The 17,923-nt window shown below is 36.8% G+C and overlaps 1 protein-coding gene across 1 annotated transcript; it reads left to right on the top strand.

Moving 5' to 3' along the window:
• Window positions 1-352: 352 nt before the first annotated feature.
• Window positions 353-17,676, top strand: GABRA6 (gamma-aminobutyric acid type A receptor subunit alpha6). Its single transcript, XM_040239467.1, has 9 exons — window positions 353-780; window positions 978-1,096; window positions 1,678-1,745; window positions 3,709-3,929; window positions 4,015-4,097; window positions 4,407-4,550; window positions 4,957-5,109; window positions 6,355-6,614; window positions 16,607-17,676. Exons 1-9 carry the CDS (start codon window positions 743-745, stop codon window positions 16,880-16,882), a joined length of 1,362 nt encoding a protein of 453 aa, XP_040095401.1. The 5' UTR covers window positions 353-742; the 3' UTR covers window positions 16,883-17,676.
• Window positions 17,677-17,923: the final 247 nt, after the last annotated feature.

The following is a 17,923-nucleotide window of genomic DNA, read 5'->3' as shown; positions in this document are numbered from 1 at the left end:
ACAAGAAGGATCAGCAAAGTACTTGCAAAAAAAAAAAAAAAAAAACAGAACACTAATTCAACAGCAAGATAGTCAGGAGTTGTTCTGATGTGTTCTAAGTGCTTTTTCAAAGAAGAATGAGAACCAGTATTTAAATAGAGAAGAAAGGGGTAGCTGATGCAATAAAGCTGATGAAATCAGAAAGAGCATCCAAGAAGACCTCAATATTGTTAGACTTTTTAAGCAGTGAGAGCTGTGTAGAAATCCTTCTGTGAACCATAGAAATAATAAATGCTGAGCCCATTGGAACATAATCTCAATCAGCAAGATGCCACTGTCGTCCAGATTTCCTCACAGGGCCCTGCTAAATCCATGCCAAAACTAGCAGTGAATTTCTCCCTTCTAATCTCCCCTAATGCCTTATTTGATTATTGTCACTGCTCTCTGACCATGCACTGTCCCTCCAGACTCTCATTCCCCAACTGAGTCAGTCAGAGGAGGATAAATGTCCACTGGGACATACTCTAAGACCCCAAACCACCTTGTTCAACGTGAAAGGACAGAACGGAGAGTGAATAGATCAAGGGGAACCCTCCACGTTTAGCTGGCAACCTTTTCATCTTCATCTACTGGATTACTGGCTGGACACAAGAAGGGCTATGAGTGGTCCTGGAGAGTGCTCTAGTTAATTGGAAAAGGGGAACTGGCTGGGAGGAGGAGAAGGCAGGTGGAGGGCGAGCCGGGCATCTCAGTGCACCGCAGGATGGTATCGCCTCTGCCTTGTCTGTACATTGTTCTCTGGTAAGACTTTGTTTTCTGACTTTTCCTTTTAGCTCCAAGGAAAGGGCAAGCATACATCCACTGGGTAACTTCTATACCAAATCATAGAAGCAACCTGGATGGCATGGCTCATCTGTATGGTGGGGTAGACGGGGCTGGAATGAACAGCCTATTTTCTCTGAGGCTGGGAGGGAGGATCATTGACTGTCTACTCACAGGGTAGAAAATGCTCTAGGGAAACTTGAAGATGAAGGAAACTTCTATTCCAAAAACATCAGTCGGATCCTGGACAACTTGCTTGAAGGCTACGACAATCGTCTGCGACCGGGATTTGGAGGTAAGAGGCAAGTCCTTCCTAGACTCTATGTGGCATACGTGCCCTTCTTCCCCCTTAGTGCCAGTCCAAGGCCCAGAGGCCTCAGGATAGCAGAGTGGGAAGTTGCAGGGCACTGGGGTTGGGGCAGGGGGCCATCCAGTCTCTGTCCCTCCCTCAGTTCCTGAACTTATATGTGAGTCATTTGAACTCTCTAAGCCTCCACTTTCTCAACAGTGGCAGGGTGTATAAACAGTGCTTGTCTCATATGGTGTGTGAATGCAAATGAGATTCTTCATATAAAACACATTTTTAAGTATTTGTTCCATTAAAGCTATCACTAAACATTAATTATTACTGTAGTTGTTAGAATACTAACTCAGTTTTCTTTCATTCCTTAAACTTTGCAATTTGGCCGGAATAAATTCAAAATAATGCAACTAATCTGAGTTTTTAAGAGCTGAAAAACCAAAGGACCCTTGCTACTAGAATTACTTTAGGATGGGTTGTAGATTCTGGCTGAGAGAAGGGACTTTGTGAAACAGTCGTTCCGTTCAATCCCCTTAACGTCATTGATGATAAATGTCCCTTTGGGCTAATTTCAGGTGCTGTCACTGAAGTCAAAACAGACATTTACGTGACAAGTTTTGGGCCCGTGTCAGACGTGGAGATGGTGAGTGAGCTGAGTGAGGAGAGTAATTTTGCTTAAAGGAGGAACGGACTGAGTCCCAGAATGAATGATAATGGACATTGTTAACAAAGTTGGCTCCAGATCTAGAAGCAATATATGCGCTCATACTGGGAAGGAATGGCCATTAGGGCAGATTATTGGCCAAATCTCCTTCACATTTCACTAAAGGCTCTGCTTGAACATGAATCTGAGGGGACTTTTAAGATGATGATATCCTCTCTTCTGTTCACATATCAAGCGCCGATTCTTCCTTACAAAGAGAAGATTCTCCCCCATCTTTATGAAGTTTTAGGAAATTTATGGAGGAGTAAAAAAATAACAAAGATGGAATACCATGTAAGAATATATTGAGAAGATCTATTAAACATAAAATGTGGCTGTTTTGGCAGTGCACCATTCTCAGTACATGTTATTAAAACAGTAAAGGGAGTCCTTTGGAAAGACTAACACATTCCACCTTTTATGTTTGCAAATGGACCAGTAGGTGTTCTGGGAACTCTGTTCCAGGTACAGATGGCTGTAGGATTCGTATGAGGGTATTTATAGTAAGTGGCAGTGAAAAACTGAACCAGTTTTTTAGAACAAAGTGTTTCATGATATTCTTTCATGTTTCTCCGGGAGTGTGTCCCCCTAAAAATAAAATATAAACACGAAAACTGAAGAAAAACATAACTCTTTAAAGCAGTGCATTAAATGTACTAGGGGGATGTAATTCTAGATTAACAGTGATTAGAGACTTTCATTTTCTGCTTTTTGAGCTGAGAATATAAGCAGCAAAGAAAGGAATAGAAATGTAAAAAGGGGGAAAGGAGTAATAAGGGGAAGAGAAAGGAAAGGAGAAGAGAGTAAAAAGAAAATAACAAGGAAGAGGGGCAGAGACTAAGGAGCACTTTAGGAGATAAATGTCTTAAGAGTTGAGAGAAAAGAGTCAGCATTTCTTCAGAATCCTCAACAATTTATCAATTTTTTTCATTTGAGTATGACTCACACCAAGAATAAATAATCACAGCTATATTCTACTGTAGCATTGAAATCTGGGGACACTTAGAACGTTATTTTATGCGTGTGTCTCTTTTTAAAGTGTATTTATACAAGAGAGGCTTGTTAAAGCCTGGATCACCATTATATGGGTATACTGTATGTCAAATTATATTTTTAAAATATAATCACCACTTACAGTAATAGGTCTCATAAAGGAACATATAAAGGATACAAAGCAATTCTTGGCAATATTTTGACATAATTATAAGTTGCTATTTATCATTGACTTTAGCAAAGGCCTTTATCATAATACTTAAATTCTTAATGTTATTTCATAAAAGCCACAAATTAAAACATAATTTTGATTATGCATGCTTAAATGAGGCTCTGTTTGAGTAATATGGTAATATTACTCTGTTTGAGTAATATGGTAATATTTGCTTTTATGTTCTCTGAGAACTATATAAAATAATTATGATGTGTAGACAAAGTATGCTTATCAAGTAAAGTTTGTCTATCCTTGGAACTGTACTAAGTGACACTGTGTTGCTCAGATATATTTTTGAAGGTAAACAAGTTGCTAAGAGGAATGATTATACTAATTGATGGTAGGAAGGCCAAAACAAAAGCTAGATTAAATCTTATATTTTTATTCTAAATTAAACAAGGAGAGATCAGGAGGTCAGTAGATAGAGACATGGATTACTGATAGAAAAAAGAAAGAATTTTGAAGGTGAAGGTGGAGAAGGGAGGTTTATACAATATCAACACGATAGTCTATAATAATATTATAATCTTACAGTGTGAAAAATAGCAATTCACTGGTTATAGTTCTCCTGATAGGCTATTGTCATAAAAAGTTGCTTTATTTCTTAAATTTTAGTCTTGAGTATGTAAGCTAGTGAATAACCTATTCTTAATGAACCATCTACCCAGCATGCATGAATATCTTACTTTCTCTTAGGAGTACACAATGGACGTTTTTTTCCGCCAGACTTGGACAGATGAGAGGTTGAAGTTTGGGGGGCCAACTGAGATTTTGAGTTTGAATAACCTGATGGTCAGTAAAATCTGGACACCTGACACTTTTTTCAGGAATGGCAAAAAATCAATTGCTCACAACATGACAACTCCTAATAAACTCTTCAGAATAATGCAGAATGGAACCATTCTATACACCATGAGGTGAGGCATCCTCAGTTCTTTGTCCTCTGCTCAAAGGATTTGTCCATCATACTGACTCAGAACCATTTATTTCAATGTTTCTTAGGCTTACCATCAACGCTGACTGTCCTATGAAACTGGTTAACTTTCCTATGGATGGACATGCTTGTCCGCTCAAATTTGGCAGTTGTAAGTGACAAACTACTTCTGAGAGTTAAATAATGTATTCAAATACATAATTATTTGGTTTTAGTCAGGCTGGAAAGCAAAAGAGAATTACTACTCTGATATTCTCTGTATAATTCTTGGAATTAACTTACTTAATCATGTCTGTCAATCTTTTATATAGAGGTTTTGGTCACCAGGATTAAAGAAAAATATATTTTTTTAAATTTATGCTTGTATTTTCTTTTCATAATGGACAAGATTTGCTTTGAAAGAAAAAAAACAAACACACAAAACTAGCCAGATTTACTGCAATTTGTTTAAAAAATTCAGATGCTTATCCCAAAAGTGAAATCATATATACATGGAAAAAAGGACCACTTTACTCAGTGGAAGTCCCAGAAGAATCCTCAAGCCTCCTTCAGTATGATCTGATTGGACAAACAGTATCTAGTGAGACAATTAAATCTAACACAGGTAAGAATTTAACCAACATGTGAATAGAATCCTACAAGGTGACTCCAGTGCACATTTTCAAAATATCTATTTGTTTTTCCTCTGCATTAGCCATTCTCAGCTAAACTTGCAGTTTTAAAGTGATGAGTAGCTTTAAGATGGATTTTGCAACCATGTGCATATATAAAGATTTGTATAGCCTTGGAGTGAGTAGTTTTGTATGTACGCGACACAAAGAACTCCACAGAAAACAATGAGCTGGTGTATTATCATCTGCTGATCGACTAACTTTGTAATGCATTGAAAAATGTCTTTGCTATTTTCTTCCTATACATCTTAATTTAAGGATCTGTAAGATTTATTTCTAACTGCATACTTTTTGCATATTGTCAACAGCAATAATACTGACATACCTGTCTTCCAACAGGTGAATACGTAATAATGACAGTTTATTTCCATTTGCAAAGGAAGATGGGCTACTTCATGATACAGATCTATACTCCTTGCATTATGACAGTCATTCTTTCCCAGGTGTCTTTTTGGATTAATAAGGAGTCTGTTCCAGCCAGAACTGTCTTTGGTATGCTTCACTCTTTGGGCTCTACTTTCTATCATCCTCCAGCTCACATTGCTTGCGTATTTTAAGGGGAATATTCACACCAGTGAACTTTTTCAATCCACAAAGGAAATAAACTCCTATCTCGTTCAGACACATGTTTTATATGAAGTAACCTTCATCTTATCACAATTTGTGTGGTGAATCAACAAAAGATTTGTCTCAGCAAGAATTCTCGCTGGTTTCCTATGACTTTCACGTGCCCTATTTTGGAGAATTTATCTCAATTTGCTTTTTCATAACTAGAAAAAGTAGAAAATTTTAAATGACATGTAATTCAATGAAAACAAAAGTTAAGATATTGAACCCATGAATACACAAAATATATCTCCCTTTCATTAGGGAGGATCATAAAAAAGTTTGCCATTTTTTAGGTCTTCAGTTCAGTTCAGTTCAGTCACTCAGTTGTGTCCAACTCTGTGACCCCATGAATCGTAGTTAAATATCACCAGTTTCCTATCATTCAGCCTAAATATTTAGTTACATTTATGCTATATAGAATCACTAACAGTGTGACAGAACAAAATGAAATAAGAAAAAGAGCTGTAACAGAAAATATCTTATGTAACAAAACCCAATTTTTTCCTCAGCTTTCATGGTTATAAGTTTAGTAGTTCATAGGGAAGACCTGAGTTTAATTGAAATCTCAGATGAATTTTGACCTTTTAATTTACCATGCTAAAACATATCTCTTTCTGCAAATTATAAAAGAATATATATATGATGCTAACCATCTTTGGATTATATAAATCCTCCAAGACAGAAAACCTCTGCAAGATGAGTGATGAAATTATTTTCTCATGATTAAATATTTTATCTTAAAACCAATCTAGAAATTAAAATATTGTGAAATCTAATTTTATATTTATCATCTATACAAATACTTATTAATATGATGAAATTTTATATCAGCATTAAATATGATCAGAAGTTCAAGATTGTATTACTCATGTACTAATAATTTACTATTATATTATTATTGTTAAACTAAATCACTTCAAAAAATAACTTTTTGAGCAGCTACAATGTATGCAAGGTATTGAAGGATACAAAAATATGAATGCCTATGATAATAATTGTGAACAATTAAAAATAATAAAATAACAAAAATTATATTTGTAACTGAAATCTTCTCCAACAAGTTCCCATTTGAGCCTGTTATTCTATTGCAAGTGCTAATACTGCATTTCTTATTCTGTCTCGTTTTAGGAATCACCACTGTTTTAACCATGACCACTTTAAGCATCAGTGCCCGGCACTCCTTGCCAAAAGTGTCTTATGCAACTGCCATGGATTGGTTCATAGCTGTTTGCTTTGCTTTCGTCTTCTCTGCTCTTATTGAGTTTGCTGCTGTCAACTACTTTACCAACCTTCAGACACAAAAGGCCAAAAGGAAGGCACAGATTGCAGCCTCACCCCCAGTGACAATAGCAAAAGCGACTGAACCCCTGGAAGCTGAGATTGTTTTGGTAATTGTTTACTTTTCTAATGTTACCCACACTGCATAGGAAAAGGCAGCCCGAATAGTTATTGCAAACAAGTAAATAGTCCCAAAGTAATATTAGTAATAAAGTTACGTAACTTTGGTTCCAAGGTCAACTTCTCCAACCTCTCAGGAAAAAGCCAAGCAACAATCCTTCATTTATCTTTGCTCTAAACTTTTGGTATTCCTCTTTCATCACCCTCACTAGTACTGGCAGATTCCAAGTGCTCAGAGACGAGAAAATTCTCAGCCTTTAGATGTTTCCTTTGAACGGGTTCCCATATACCGACCAGGGAGAATAAAGTTAAAAAAAGAAAAAAAAAAGAAGTTTCTAATGAGGCTCCAGAGTCTGAAGGAAACAAACAGGAACTGCTATGAACAATTTTTGTTAGAAATCTGCTTGTGGCTTTAATCCAGAGGGGCAAGATGGGTATATTAGATTCTGTGAATGCTGAGTCATAAGCCAAGTTTTTGATTCACATGAAAACATTCTCATGTTCACATTCATGTTATATGTATATAATATGCATATTTTATGTATATTAATTTTTGCAAAGACTTAATCAGTGAAAAATACCTACAAAATTAAGTTTAGATTTGTGGTGACTAAATTCTGGTCCCCAAAGCACTTTTTAATAAAAAATAAATGATAGCATTAATAATTCAAGGGTCATAAATGTGCCCCCAAATTTCAATTATGTATATGAATAAATTCTCACAATTAAATTGCATGTACTTCTTAAAAAAGGATTGTAGAATTGATTGACAATTATACATTTTTACTTCAATACAAACTCTAAACTGTAGCTCTTGAAAAAAGAGCAAAATCAAGTAATGCAGACAATTTGAACTGGAAATATGTTTATAATTGTTCAATTCTCATGAATATTTCCAAATCACAAAACCAGTTAATCTTTGCTTAAATTTTACAATAAGAATTATAACACTATATGTATTTTATTTTCCAAAAACTGAGCTATTTATTGGCTTTAAAAGATCATTTTTATTGAAACTTTTCTCTTTGATAAACTAAGAAACTTGTTTGAGAATTTGCATTTTCTCCAAAGAATAAGACCAGTCCATGGTAAGTGGCAATTAATCATTTAAAGAGTTTTTCTTTAAATTAGACCTCATTATAAAAGAAGTCTGCCATCCAGTGATTCAGTCAAATTACACTTGAAAATAAAAAACAGAGGCTCAGAGAAGGGAAACATTAATCACTCAGAAAAACTAAGAATTGATTCCAGAAATCCTAATATTCACAACTATATGCCCTAACCTCCCAGCACTTTCTCAGAGACTGAACTATGAAAGAGTACATACCAGTGGGTAAAAAAAAAAAATGTAGGTAAGGTGATTTCCAAAATTCTTTATTTAATGATGTTTGGGTACACTAGTGGTAAAGAAACCACCTGCCAGTGCAGGAGACTCCAGAGATGTGGGTTTGATCCCTGGGCTGGGGAGATCCCCTGGAGGAGCAAGTGGCACCGCACTCAAGAATTCTTCCTTGGGAAATCTTATAGACAGAGGAGCCTGGCAGGCTACAGTCCATGAAGGTGCAAAGAATTGGACATGACTGAGCATGCACACATCCCCACACATGTGTTTTCAAAGGTCACAAAAATATAAATTTACAACAAAAATATGCTAGTCTGAAGACCTAGTTCAAATGAGTTGAAAATTATATTTTTCATAAAAGATAAATTTAAGTATTTTTGAGAATTATTTTGTTTGTGATTATGTTACAAAAACTTGTGATTATGTTACAACCTGTCTGTAATATAGACACATAATTATTATATGGCCCAAAGGTCATATATTAACATATATCTAGAAAGGTAGAAAGGAAGAAGAACTGATATTTATCAAAATACCATTTAACAGTGTCTTATTTGACAAGTACAGTAAAAATGAAAGGAGAAATTCCTAAGAAAAAGAAAAGAAAAGTGAGTTTGAATATAGTCATTGATCTGATATCGAGACAAAAGGAAAGACCAACTTCTTTACTTCAACATTTTAAAAATATGGATTACTGAGAAGGATATGATTTCAAATCCTTGGAGAAAGAGTTATCATTCCCTACATCTATTATTTTAAAGGTATAATTTATTAATAAGATGGAATTTAAGATCTCAGGTCTTCATATAGACTATCTTCTAATAGTTCTAATATACTAACATATAATTAGGCTGTCCTTTGGAACTTGTATTAAAAAAATTGGATTCAAATCATCTCAAAGAACTTTTTTCCTTGCAAGTTGACTTTTTTTTCCTATGAAAAATTATATTTCTAAACCTGGTTCCATTTATAGTATTTCAAGGCAATGAAAAGGAGACTTTTGTTTCTGAAAGGCTAAATCAAAGTATAAAATTAAAAACCAAAAGTAACGAAACCTAACAATATAAACCTTGTAAGCATCAAGAAATAAATACAGATGATTACATAGAATAGAACATGTACATTTTATTTCTTTATGTCAAAACTTGGCAATTGCCTTTTATAATATAGAGGAACAAACATAAATTACATATTTGGAATTTATATAGCACAATGGTATATTATGATTACAAGGTCATTTTTTCTTTCAAATACCATGACATTTAAAAATGCCTATTCAGTTGTAATCAAAATAACATTATTTGGGTAAGTTGGACATTGAAATAGCAAACCAATATGGCAAAGTTGAAATGAGATTAAGTGCTTGGATATTTCATGTGATTCTAAATTGTATGTTTTAAAGTGCACATTGTTTTTCACAGGAAACTGGTTAGAATGAATGTGAAAATTTTATCACTTTGAATTTGACCTTGAAATTTATAATAATGATAAAGAAATTCAGACATTTAAAATCTAGTACTCATACCTGAAGAGACTAAATCTAAATCTTCAGAAGTGTTCTACAGATTAATAATCTTTCTGTTTTTAAGGCATTTGGAAGTGGAGACTTTATATTTTTAGATTTTGAGAAGAAATTGTCCAGTGCTTCTTTCCCGCTTATATGGTATCTTTCCATATTGTTTTTATATGGTATGCTATTCAGGCATTAGAAAGTACTCCTGTATTTATGTTTCAGAACTTATTATTTGTCTAGGGTGTACCTATTTTGTAGATAAGACTGAGTTTAGACTGATCTCTTTTGGAATGTTTTCCTAGTATTCTTTTTATTTTAAACATCTAAGTCCTCACCACCAAGTTCTTAAGAATGAATCGTCTGCAACACTACTCAACACATCCAAAGTGACTTCTCTTTTTCATGCAAGGTGTGATGTTTTTCACAAATTATCTATAAGTTGACCAAAATTTAATTAGTTGAGAGAATAACTGTGTTTATACTGATTACATGGTTTTTTTTTGTCACCTGACACCAATTTATTGAGTACCTATGCGTTAAAATTATTCATACCATAAGCATTTGTTAAGTGCCTTTACATGCAGACCTTCTGTAGAACATTGAGAATTCATTAGTAAGCAAAATCAATAGAGCCTCTTCTGTCATGGAACTGACCATCAAGCAGGAAGAGAGGGAAATCAAGGAGCCCTGACAATGCCCTGTGATGAAGGTTGTGGTTACAGATGTAGAGCAGGCTGAAGAAGGACCATGCAAGAGTATTCGCTCAGTCTGGAGGGGGTGATTCTGGAGGGAATGGTGCTTATGTTGAGAACAGAAAGTTGAGCCTGGCCCTGATCTAGAGACACTAAGTCAGTTATTAGCAACTTGGGCACAGAGAGGGAAGTAAGACATGTTGTCCCTTCTGTACTCTTTTCAAGGTTGAAACATCTGCTGGGCCATAACCATGTTGCCCTTCACCTGTGTAGAGAAATATGAAGCATAGATTTACCTCTCGTGTTCTTAATATTGCTGAGATTTCTTTGAGTACTATCATTACTCCAAAGAATTAACAATTGAATTAAGACCATCAGAGACTCTGAGCACCAGGAAGACCATGATGCCCCTTCCCCATGGTAGCACCATCATATGACTTAGAGAGAGGGTGGGGTGTGTCAGATGAGAAGCGTAGGCAATTAGCTCTTTCCCTATACCCTCCATCAAATCCCCATCCAGTATTCCTTTCAGGACCCTCCAAACATTTCAGTGTGGTATTCAGACATGTCTCTAGCACCACTGACCTACCAGATTGCTACCAATAAGCTGCTTCTCTGTAGATATTCTGGAATTGTCTCTGCTCCCAGTTCTACCAGTTATAAATGTAAGGACATTTGACAGAGTTTGTTTTCTCCATAATTATTAATACTATCATTTAAAAAAATTGTCAAATACTAAATGTTTTCAAAAATATGTTCTCTTGTTTTTTGTGCCCTGGTTAAAAGCAGAGGCTTTGTTTGCCCTAGAGTAATGCAGCCCTGGTTGGACTATCTCCCCTAGGAGGTAACCCATTGCTCCCGCCTCTTTAATATATTAGACTCACTGAATATTGTATCGAAATTGCTCTTAGTACTTCCCAAATGCCTTATCCCTATACCAAATAACTGACTGTCACAATGTCCAGTTTGACTCCAAGTACTTTTGCAATATGGCGTTACCTAAAACAAAGCCATGCTCTAAAAATACCAAAGCAGGATGGCACTGAGCAGCAGGGGAGCCCTGGAAAAATTCAAAACCACAGGTGTTCCACTCAAAACAGTGACAGCCCCAAGCTGAGCTCTCATCTGGACTCTGACAAAAGCCTATTTTACCATCAACTGAAGCTGCTGAGCTTACAATAGGGCAGGCAGAATCTGATGCAAACCTGTAGCTTGAATGGCTTGCAAAATTGGCTTTCTTTTCATTTCAGAAACTCAATGTGATTCTTCTAAATTTTAGATGTCCAGTCTCTATACTGCCAATTTCTCATTATCCAGGAACTGATTATCCAGTGAGTGGGTTATTCAGTGCTCTGGCATTTCCTTGAGAACCTTGTATTTGTTGCCTGCTAGAAACCTCCCAGGTGGCACTAGTGGTAAAAAACCTGCCCGCCAATGCAGGAGACATAAGAGATGTGGGTTCAGTCCCTGGATCAGGAAGATCCCCTGGAGGAGGGCATGACAACCCACTCCAGTGTTCTTGCCTGGAGATCCCCACGGACAGAGAAGCCTGGCAGACTACAGTCCATGGGGTCACAAAGAGTCGGACATGACTGAAGTGACTTAGCACAGAAAACCCCCAGCCATCGCTATACAATGAGGCAGTGTAATTCTAAACCAGTGATGCTCAATGGCGGCTGTCCTCAGAGGATGTATGTCATACTACAAGGACAGTTTTGGTTGTCAAAACTCTGAGGATGTGGGTGCTATAGGTATTTTATGGATAGAGGACAAGGATGCTACTCAAGACCCCATGATGTAAAGGACAGTCCCCACAACTAAGAAGTTTCAATATGTCAGTAACTTTGTGGCTGAGAAACAACCGTGCCTTAAACCCTAAAGCTGATGGGAAGGAAAAACAGTATTTATTAAGATTATGCTCTTAGCAGTGGTCCCCAACATTTTTGGCACCAGGAATCGATTTCATGGAAGATAATTTTTCCATGAACAGGGGTTGGGGGATGGTTTTGGAAAGATTCAAACACATTACATTCAATGTGCCCTTTATTTCTAATCTATTGCTGCCTCTCATCTGACAGGGGTCCCCAAGCTCTCTGTGACCCAGAGCTTGGGGACCCCTGCTCTTAGGCATCTAAGAGGGATTGAATTCAGGAGCTACCACTTATCACTTGTGTCAGCTTTGTGCTTATACCTTCATTAGCTCATCTCTAAAACAAAATATTATTACATTAGAGATTCTTTCTAGGAATAAGCAAAATAATGCAGGCAGAGTGCCAGGTAGTGCTTGTAAATGGTAAGTGCTTAGATATGGTAGCTATGTGCATGCCTGTGTGCTAAGTTGCTTCAGTTCTGTCCAACTCTTTGTGACCCTTTGGACTGTAGCCCACCAGGCTCCTCTGTCCATGGGGATTCTCCAGGCAAGAATACTGGAGTGAGTTGCCATGCCCTCCTCCAGGGGATCTTCCTGATGCAAGGATCAAACCCATGTCTCTTACGTCTCCTACACTTCTTTACCACTAGTGCCACCTGGGAAGCATGGTACTTAATATAATGTAATATAAACAATATGCTAAAATATAAAATAATCATGAATATTTTGTTCCCTTCTCTTTGTCTGAAAACTCTTATAAGTCTCAGAAAATGTTTATATTTTCATTCATTTATTGATTTAGCATATGCTTATGAAGCATTCACTGTGTTCTATGCACTGGCTAGGTAGTTTGGAGTACTTACACATGAAAATAATATGCCCTCTACCATTAAGAGAGATTTCTACATTAAGGAGATTTCAAGTCAGGAAGGGGGATAAAGCACAACAGAAGTAATGTTTACAGGGAAGATATGATAGCAAGAAAAACTGTAACAGCTAAGTAGGCAGGAAGCAGATGACGAAGAGACATTTTCTTCCTCGAGTTCTTAAAGAAAGGGAAAAAGTCCTTACAGATGAAATAATTATTGTCTCTAACTTTAAAGATGGAAACTTTAAGCTTAGGGAGAATCTATGGCTCCTTTGCCACATGTAAAGTCATACAGCAGATAAGTAGTAAATGTGGAATTGCAGACTAGGGCTTTCTGACTCTGTTGGCCTCTAACTCCTAAGCAACACTCCATAGAGACTGCCTAGGGAAGCAGATGAGGAAAAGAAGGATCCTATTATAGGCGATGTTTAATTCCAAGCTAATGCTATCAGGCATAAATTTTTCAAGTATTAGGTCTTGAACGATCTTGCTTAACTCTGAACAAGGGCTATTTGGCAATTCTCATTAAGTCTTTTGTGACACTGTGACATGCCAAGAGACTGACAAATAACTTCTCCCCACATCTCCAAAAGAGAGAGGGAGATAAAACAATACATTATATATTTATGCTGGATTATAATTTACACTTTTCTATCTCAATGAACTTGTTCATGCCTGCCCTCTTTCTCCGTTAAAAAGAAAGAAACATAGGTGACAGACAGACAATGCATGCTATTAAAAATCAAGACAGGTTTAGAAAGAAGATCTGCTCTAAAGACTTGCCCTCTTTATTCTCCATTAAGATACTTAGAAAATTTATTAGAGTAAAATATTTTAATGTTCTGTATATCTGGAAGGAGGAGAACTCTTTTTAAAGGATTAAACAGTGACACATTTTTCTCTTTCAGGTGAAGAACATTTTGATAACATATATAACAGTTGAAAATTCAAATTAGAATTTGGGAGACATGATAGAAAGCTTTGGCCAACAATGCTATGCTTATCTTCTAAGACAGCCATACTGAGACTGGAATACCGCTACACTGGTCCTATCCACACACTATCGGTGACCCTAGGCACAGTTGTCCTCAGTTGTCAGTTTTTTCAGTTGTTTAAGAGTTTACTTATAAATCAGACTAATACACAAGACAGCTATATACAATGCCAGATATTATATCCATATATCAATATCTAGATTGAAAATTGTATATTACAGATGTAGGCACTGAAAAAGAAAGAATAATCAATGAGGGCATGAAAAAAGAAAGGAGGCTCCAGTAAGAAAGTGAAGCTTAAAATTGACTTTGAAGAATGAATAGTGAATGACAGTGGTTTATAAAGCAAAGAATCAAAGAAGGTTGTCACATATTTTTAATAGAAAATGTCACTTATTTCCTATTCAAGATTGGTAGACTGGGCAATCTTCTATTCTAAACTCTCTTCTACCTCCATCACCTTTGACTTATTTATTTCTGTCCACAGTGCCTAGCCCAATATTTGGCCAACAGATAACAGGTAAAGATATTCTTTGCTTGAAATTCACCATGGTCAAGTCAAATCAGACTTTACAGTGATTTATTCTTGCTTTTGGTAAAGAAACAGGGTTTACTATGGCCCCCCAAAGCACAGTGGGCTTGAATTCTCTATGATGACTATTACTATTTAGATGTTCAGCATCATCCACGACAAATTAAAAGCAAAATTCAGGAGTGAGGGAGAAGAGGTTCTTGGGGTTGTTTTCCCAGAGTCCAAGTGTCACCGCGTCGGTGGGCTGTTCCGGTCCTGCGGTTCCACCGGCACCGGGGAGGCGGCCGCCTCATGCTGTTGCCATGGGGCTGCTGTCTAAAGCCATGGGAGTCTGTCCATGTGAATAACACACCCTACCAGGCAGCAAAGTGGTGATTTTGCTGCCAGAGAGGAAACAAGGCAGTTTTACAAGAGCAGGGATAATGTACAGCATGTGTGTGAAGGCAGGGACTCAGCAAGGACAACCCAGCCACAAGGAGAGTGATTATTACAGGCTGTAGACAAGAAAAAGTAAGAATCAGAAGAAGTCCCCCTAGTCTCCACCATTTTGAAAGGTGTCTAAAGCAAACAGAATTAGGGTCTCTGAAGCAAGCTCGATACTATAGAGTAAAGAAGATGCTGGGATATAGCAAGCACTGAGATTAACCAGGCTGGTTTATTACTGGCTGTGAAAGCGTGGGTGAAGCAGTTCCCACATCTAGATCTCAGCCTCTCATCTGTTACTTAATGCACTGAATGTCCCTTTCAAGACTAGGATTGGTTGTACTCTGATTTCAGTGGAACAGAAAAGCTAATGATAGAAAAGAACATATAATAATTCTGAGGTTAGTAAATGTATCATTTTTGGTAACTTAAGATGGAAAGAGACAGAGAAATTCTGAATAGGAAGCAGTAAGCTCACAATACAGAACTCTGGACCAAGAGGCAGTCACATTTCAAGGGAAGAATAGTAAGGGTATTTCTACTTTGTGCCTGGCTTTTGACGTACATGAGCACTTAAAAATTTTTATGCTATTGTTCATACCTCAGTTGGTTCAGATTTATGAATGTGTGAAGATTAGGCTGTAGGCTGGGAACGTGTCTAGAAGAATGCTCTCATTTAACTGAGCTATTATTTTATGGTATTGACTAATTGCCCACATACTCCAAAATGAAATTCCTTATCATCGTGACATTCCCTCTCATTGCCTATACACATTGCCATATAGGTTTATGCATAACTGGGGTGGTGAGAGGATAAACTCTTATAACCTGGCTTATCTCTTCCTAATAGTACAATACTCAACACAGTTCCTGGGACATGGATAATGCTTGGCATCAATTGCTGATGTGTTAAATTATAGGATATTAAGTGAAATTTGCTCAGACATGTATGACTCTTGAGACTCCATGGACTATATAGTCCATGGAATTCTCCAGGCAAGAATACTGGAGTGGGTAGCCTATCCCTTCTCCAGGGGATCTTCCTGACCCAGGAATCCAACCAAGGTCTGCTGAATTACAGGCAGGTTCTTTACCAACTGAGCTATCAGTGGCTGTCAGTAAATCAATGTTTTTAGAATTTGTTTTACCACTTTCTTGGAGAAATAGCACTATCAAATATTATTAAGAATTTGATGACACTGCCCTGGTGATCCAGTGGTTGGGACTCTGCCTTCCAATTCACTGCAGGCACAGGGGGTGCAGGTTCAACCCCTAATCAGGAAGCTAAGATCCCACATGCCTCATGGCCAAAAAATCTAAACATAAAACAGCAGCGATAGTATAACAAATTCAATAAAGACTTTAAAAATGGTCTACTTCAAGAAAAAAAAATTGCTGGTACTTTAACTTATATGATAGAAAGAAAGAGAAAGAAAGTGAAGTTGCTCAGTTGTGTCTGACTCTTTGTGACCCCATGGACTGTAGCCTTCCAGGCTCCTCCATCCATAAGATTTTCCAGGCAAGAGTACTGGAGTAGGTTGCCATTTCCTTCTCCAGGGGATCTTCCTTCTCCAGGGACTGAACCCTGGTCTCCCACATTGCAGGCAGACTCTTTACCATCTGAGCCACAGGGAAGCTCAACTTATATAATAAAGTGTCAGCAAACATCTGTCAATGATGATAAAATGAATGAGTAATGTCTGTTCCTTTACCTAAGCAGAATATATATGTATATTTTCCTCTACAGCATCCTGATTCCAAGTACCATCTGAAGAAAAGAATCACATCTCTGACATTGCCAATAGTTCCATCCCCTGAGGCCAGCAAAGTCCTCACAAGAGCTCCCATCTTACAGTCAACACCTGTAACCCCCCCACCCCTCTCTCCAACCTTTGGAGGTACCAGTAAAATAGACCAGTATTCTCGGATTCTCTTCCCAGTTGCATTTGCAGGATTCAACCTTGTATATTGGATAGTTTATCTATCCAAAGATACAATGGAAGTGAGCAACAGTGTGGAATAGCTTGCAGCCATAATAACCTGTATTCAGTAAGTTCTTGTTTTCTGAAATTTTAAAAATAGCAATGAGACTTGTATAGATGCTTTTCTGAACATGAAATCAAAATTGACATCTCCAACATATAACTTTGAGTAAGCCTGTATGGGCATAAAAGCAATAATATTACTCTTCACGATTGGAAGGTGAAGGTTGCTAAAGAATATGACTTTTCTGTACATTAGAGAAAATTTTATAAAAGGATACAATGGATTCAGGATGAATTTGTCAATCTTTGTCCTTCATTGTTCAATATTTTAATTGTCACTGTGAATAACATTTGCCACAAAGCAGATAAAATAAGAAATGCTGACACTTCTAAAGGTTGCCTTAAAATATATTTATTTTGGCTTAGTTCTGAAGAGAACAAAATATAAATAGTCTAAATATTTATCAGTAGGTTAATACCAGCATGTTGGAGGCCTTTATGCTAGTAAAATGGCTTTCAGGGCACTGTAAAGCCTGCATTGAGCTTAGCCATTTGTTTTAAACCTTGCTGTGCTATTTTACATCAATAAAGTATGTTGTTTTTATACATATGAATTATACATAGATCATAAACTATATATGCATTGTATATAGCTTCAGCTGGACTGCAGTACATGTTGTATCTCATTAAGCTCTTCTTTTAAAATAATATGTTCATCATAATTCCATGAAGTGGTAGAAGGCTTGTATATTATGACTGTTCTTATATCTCATATTCTTTATCTTTCTAAGTGTATCACTGAACAAAACAATAATAAACATGGTTCTCTGGATCTGCTTAATAAAGCTCAGAAGAGTTGCCTCAAGTATGGGGAAGTGAAGTGGTTACCTCCCCAGTGTTAGTGTCCCTCGGGATTCTGAGAGGCAGAAAATATGAGTAACAGACTCGGTCATCCAGTTCTAAAAAAAGATGAGTTTGTATTCCAGTAGTCAATCCTTCACCTCCTTTCTGCTCATTCAACACGCTTTCTGTTATAAGATAAATAGGGTCTGAATGGTGACTATAGTTGATAACATTGT

This window comes from Oryx dammah, unplaced genomic scaffold, assembly GCF_014754425.2.
Source record: "Oryx dammah isolate SB20612 unplaced genomic scaffold, SCBI_Odam_1.1 HiC_scaffold_5, whole genome shotgun sequence".
NCBI lineage: Eukaryota > Metazoa > Chordata > Mammalia > Artiodactyla > Bovidae > Oryx > Oryx dammah.
The sequence above is the reverse complement of the archived record's forward strand: the minus strand, read 5'-3'. Positions and strand labels throughout refer to the sequence as shown.

Excerpts from the sequence above, each read along its gene's own strand:
- GABRA6 (XM_040239467.1), top strand. The coding sequence starts at position 743 with ATGGTATCGCCTCTGCCTTGTCTGTACATTGTTCTCTG. Across the intron at positions 3,930-4,014 it reads ACCATTCTATACACCATGAG|GCTTACCATCAACGCTGACT; the intron begins GTGAGGCATCCT and ends AATGTTTCTTAG. Across the intron at positions 6,615-16,606 it reads TGGAAGCTGAGATTGTTTTG|CATCCTGATTCCAAGTACCA; the intron begins GTAATTGTTTAC and ends TTTCCTCTACAG.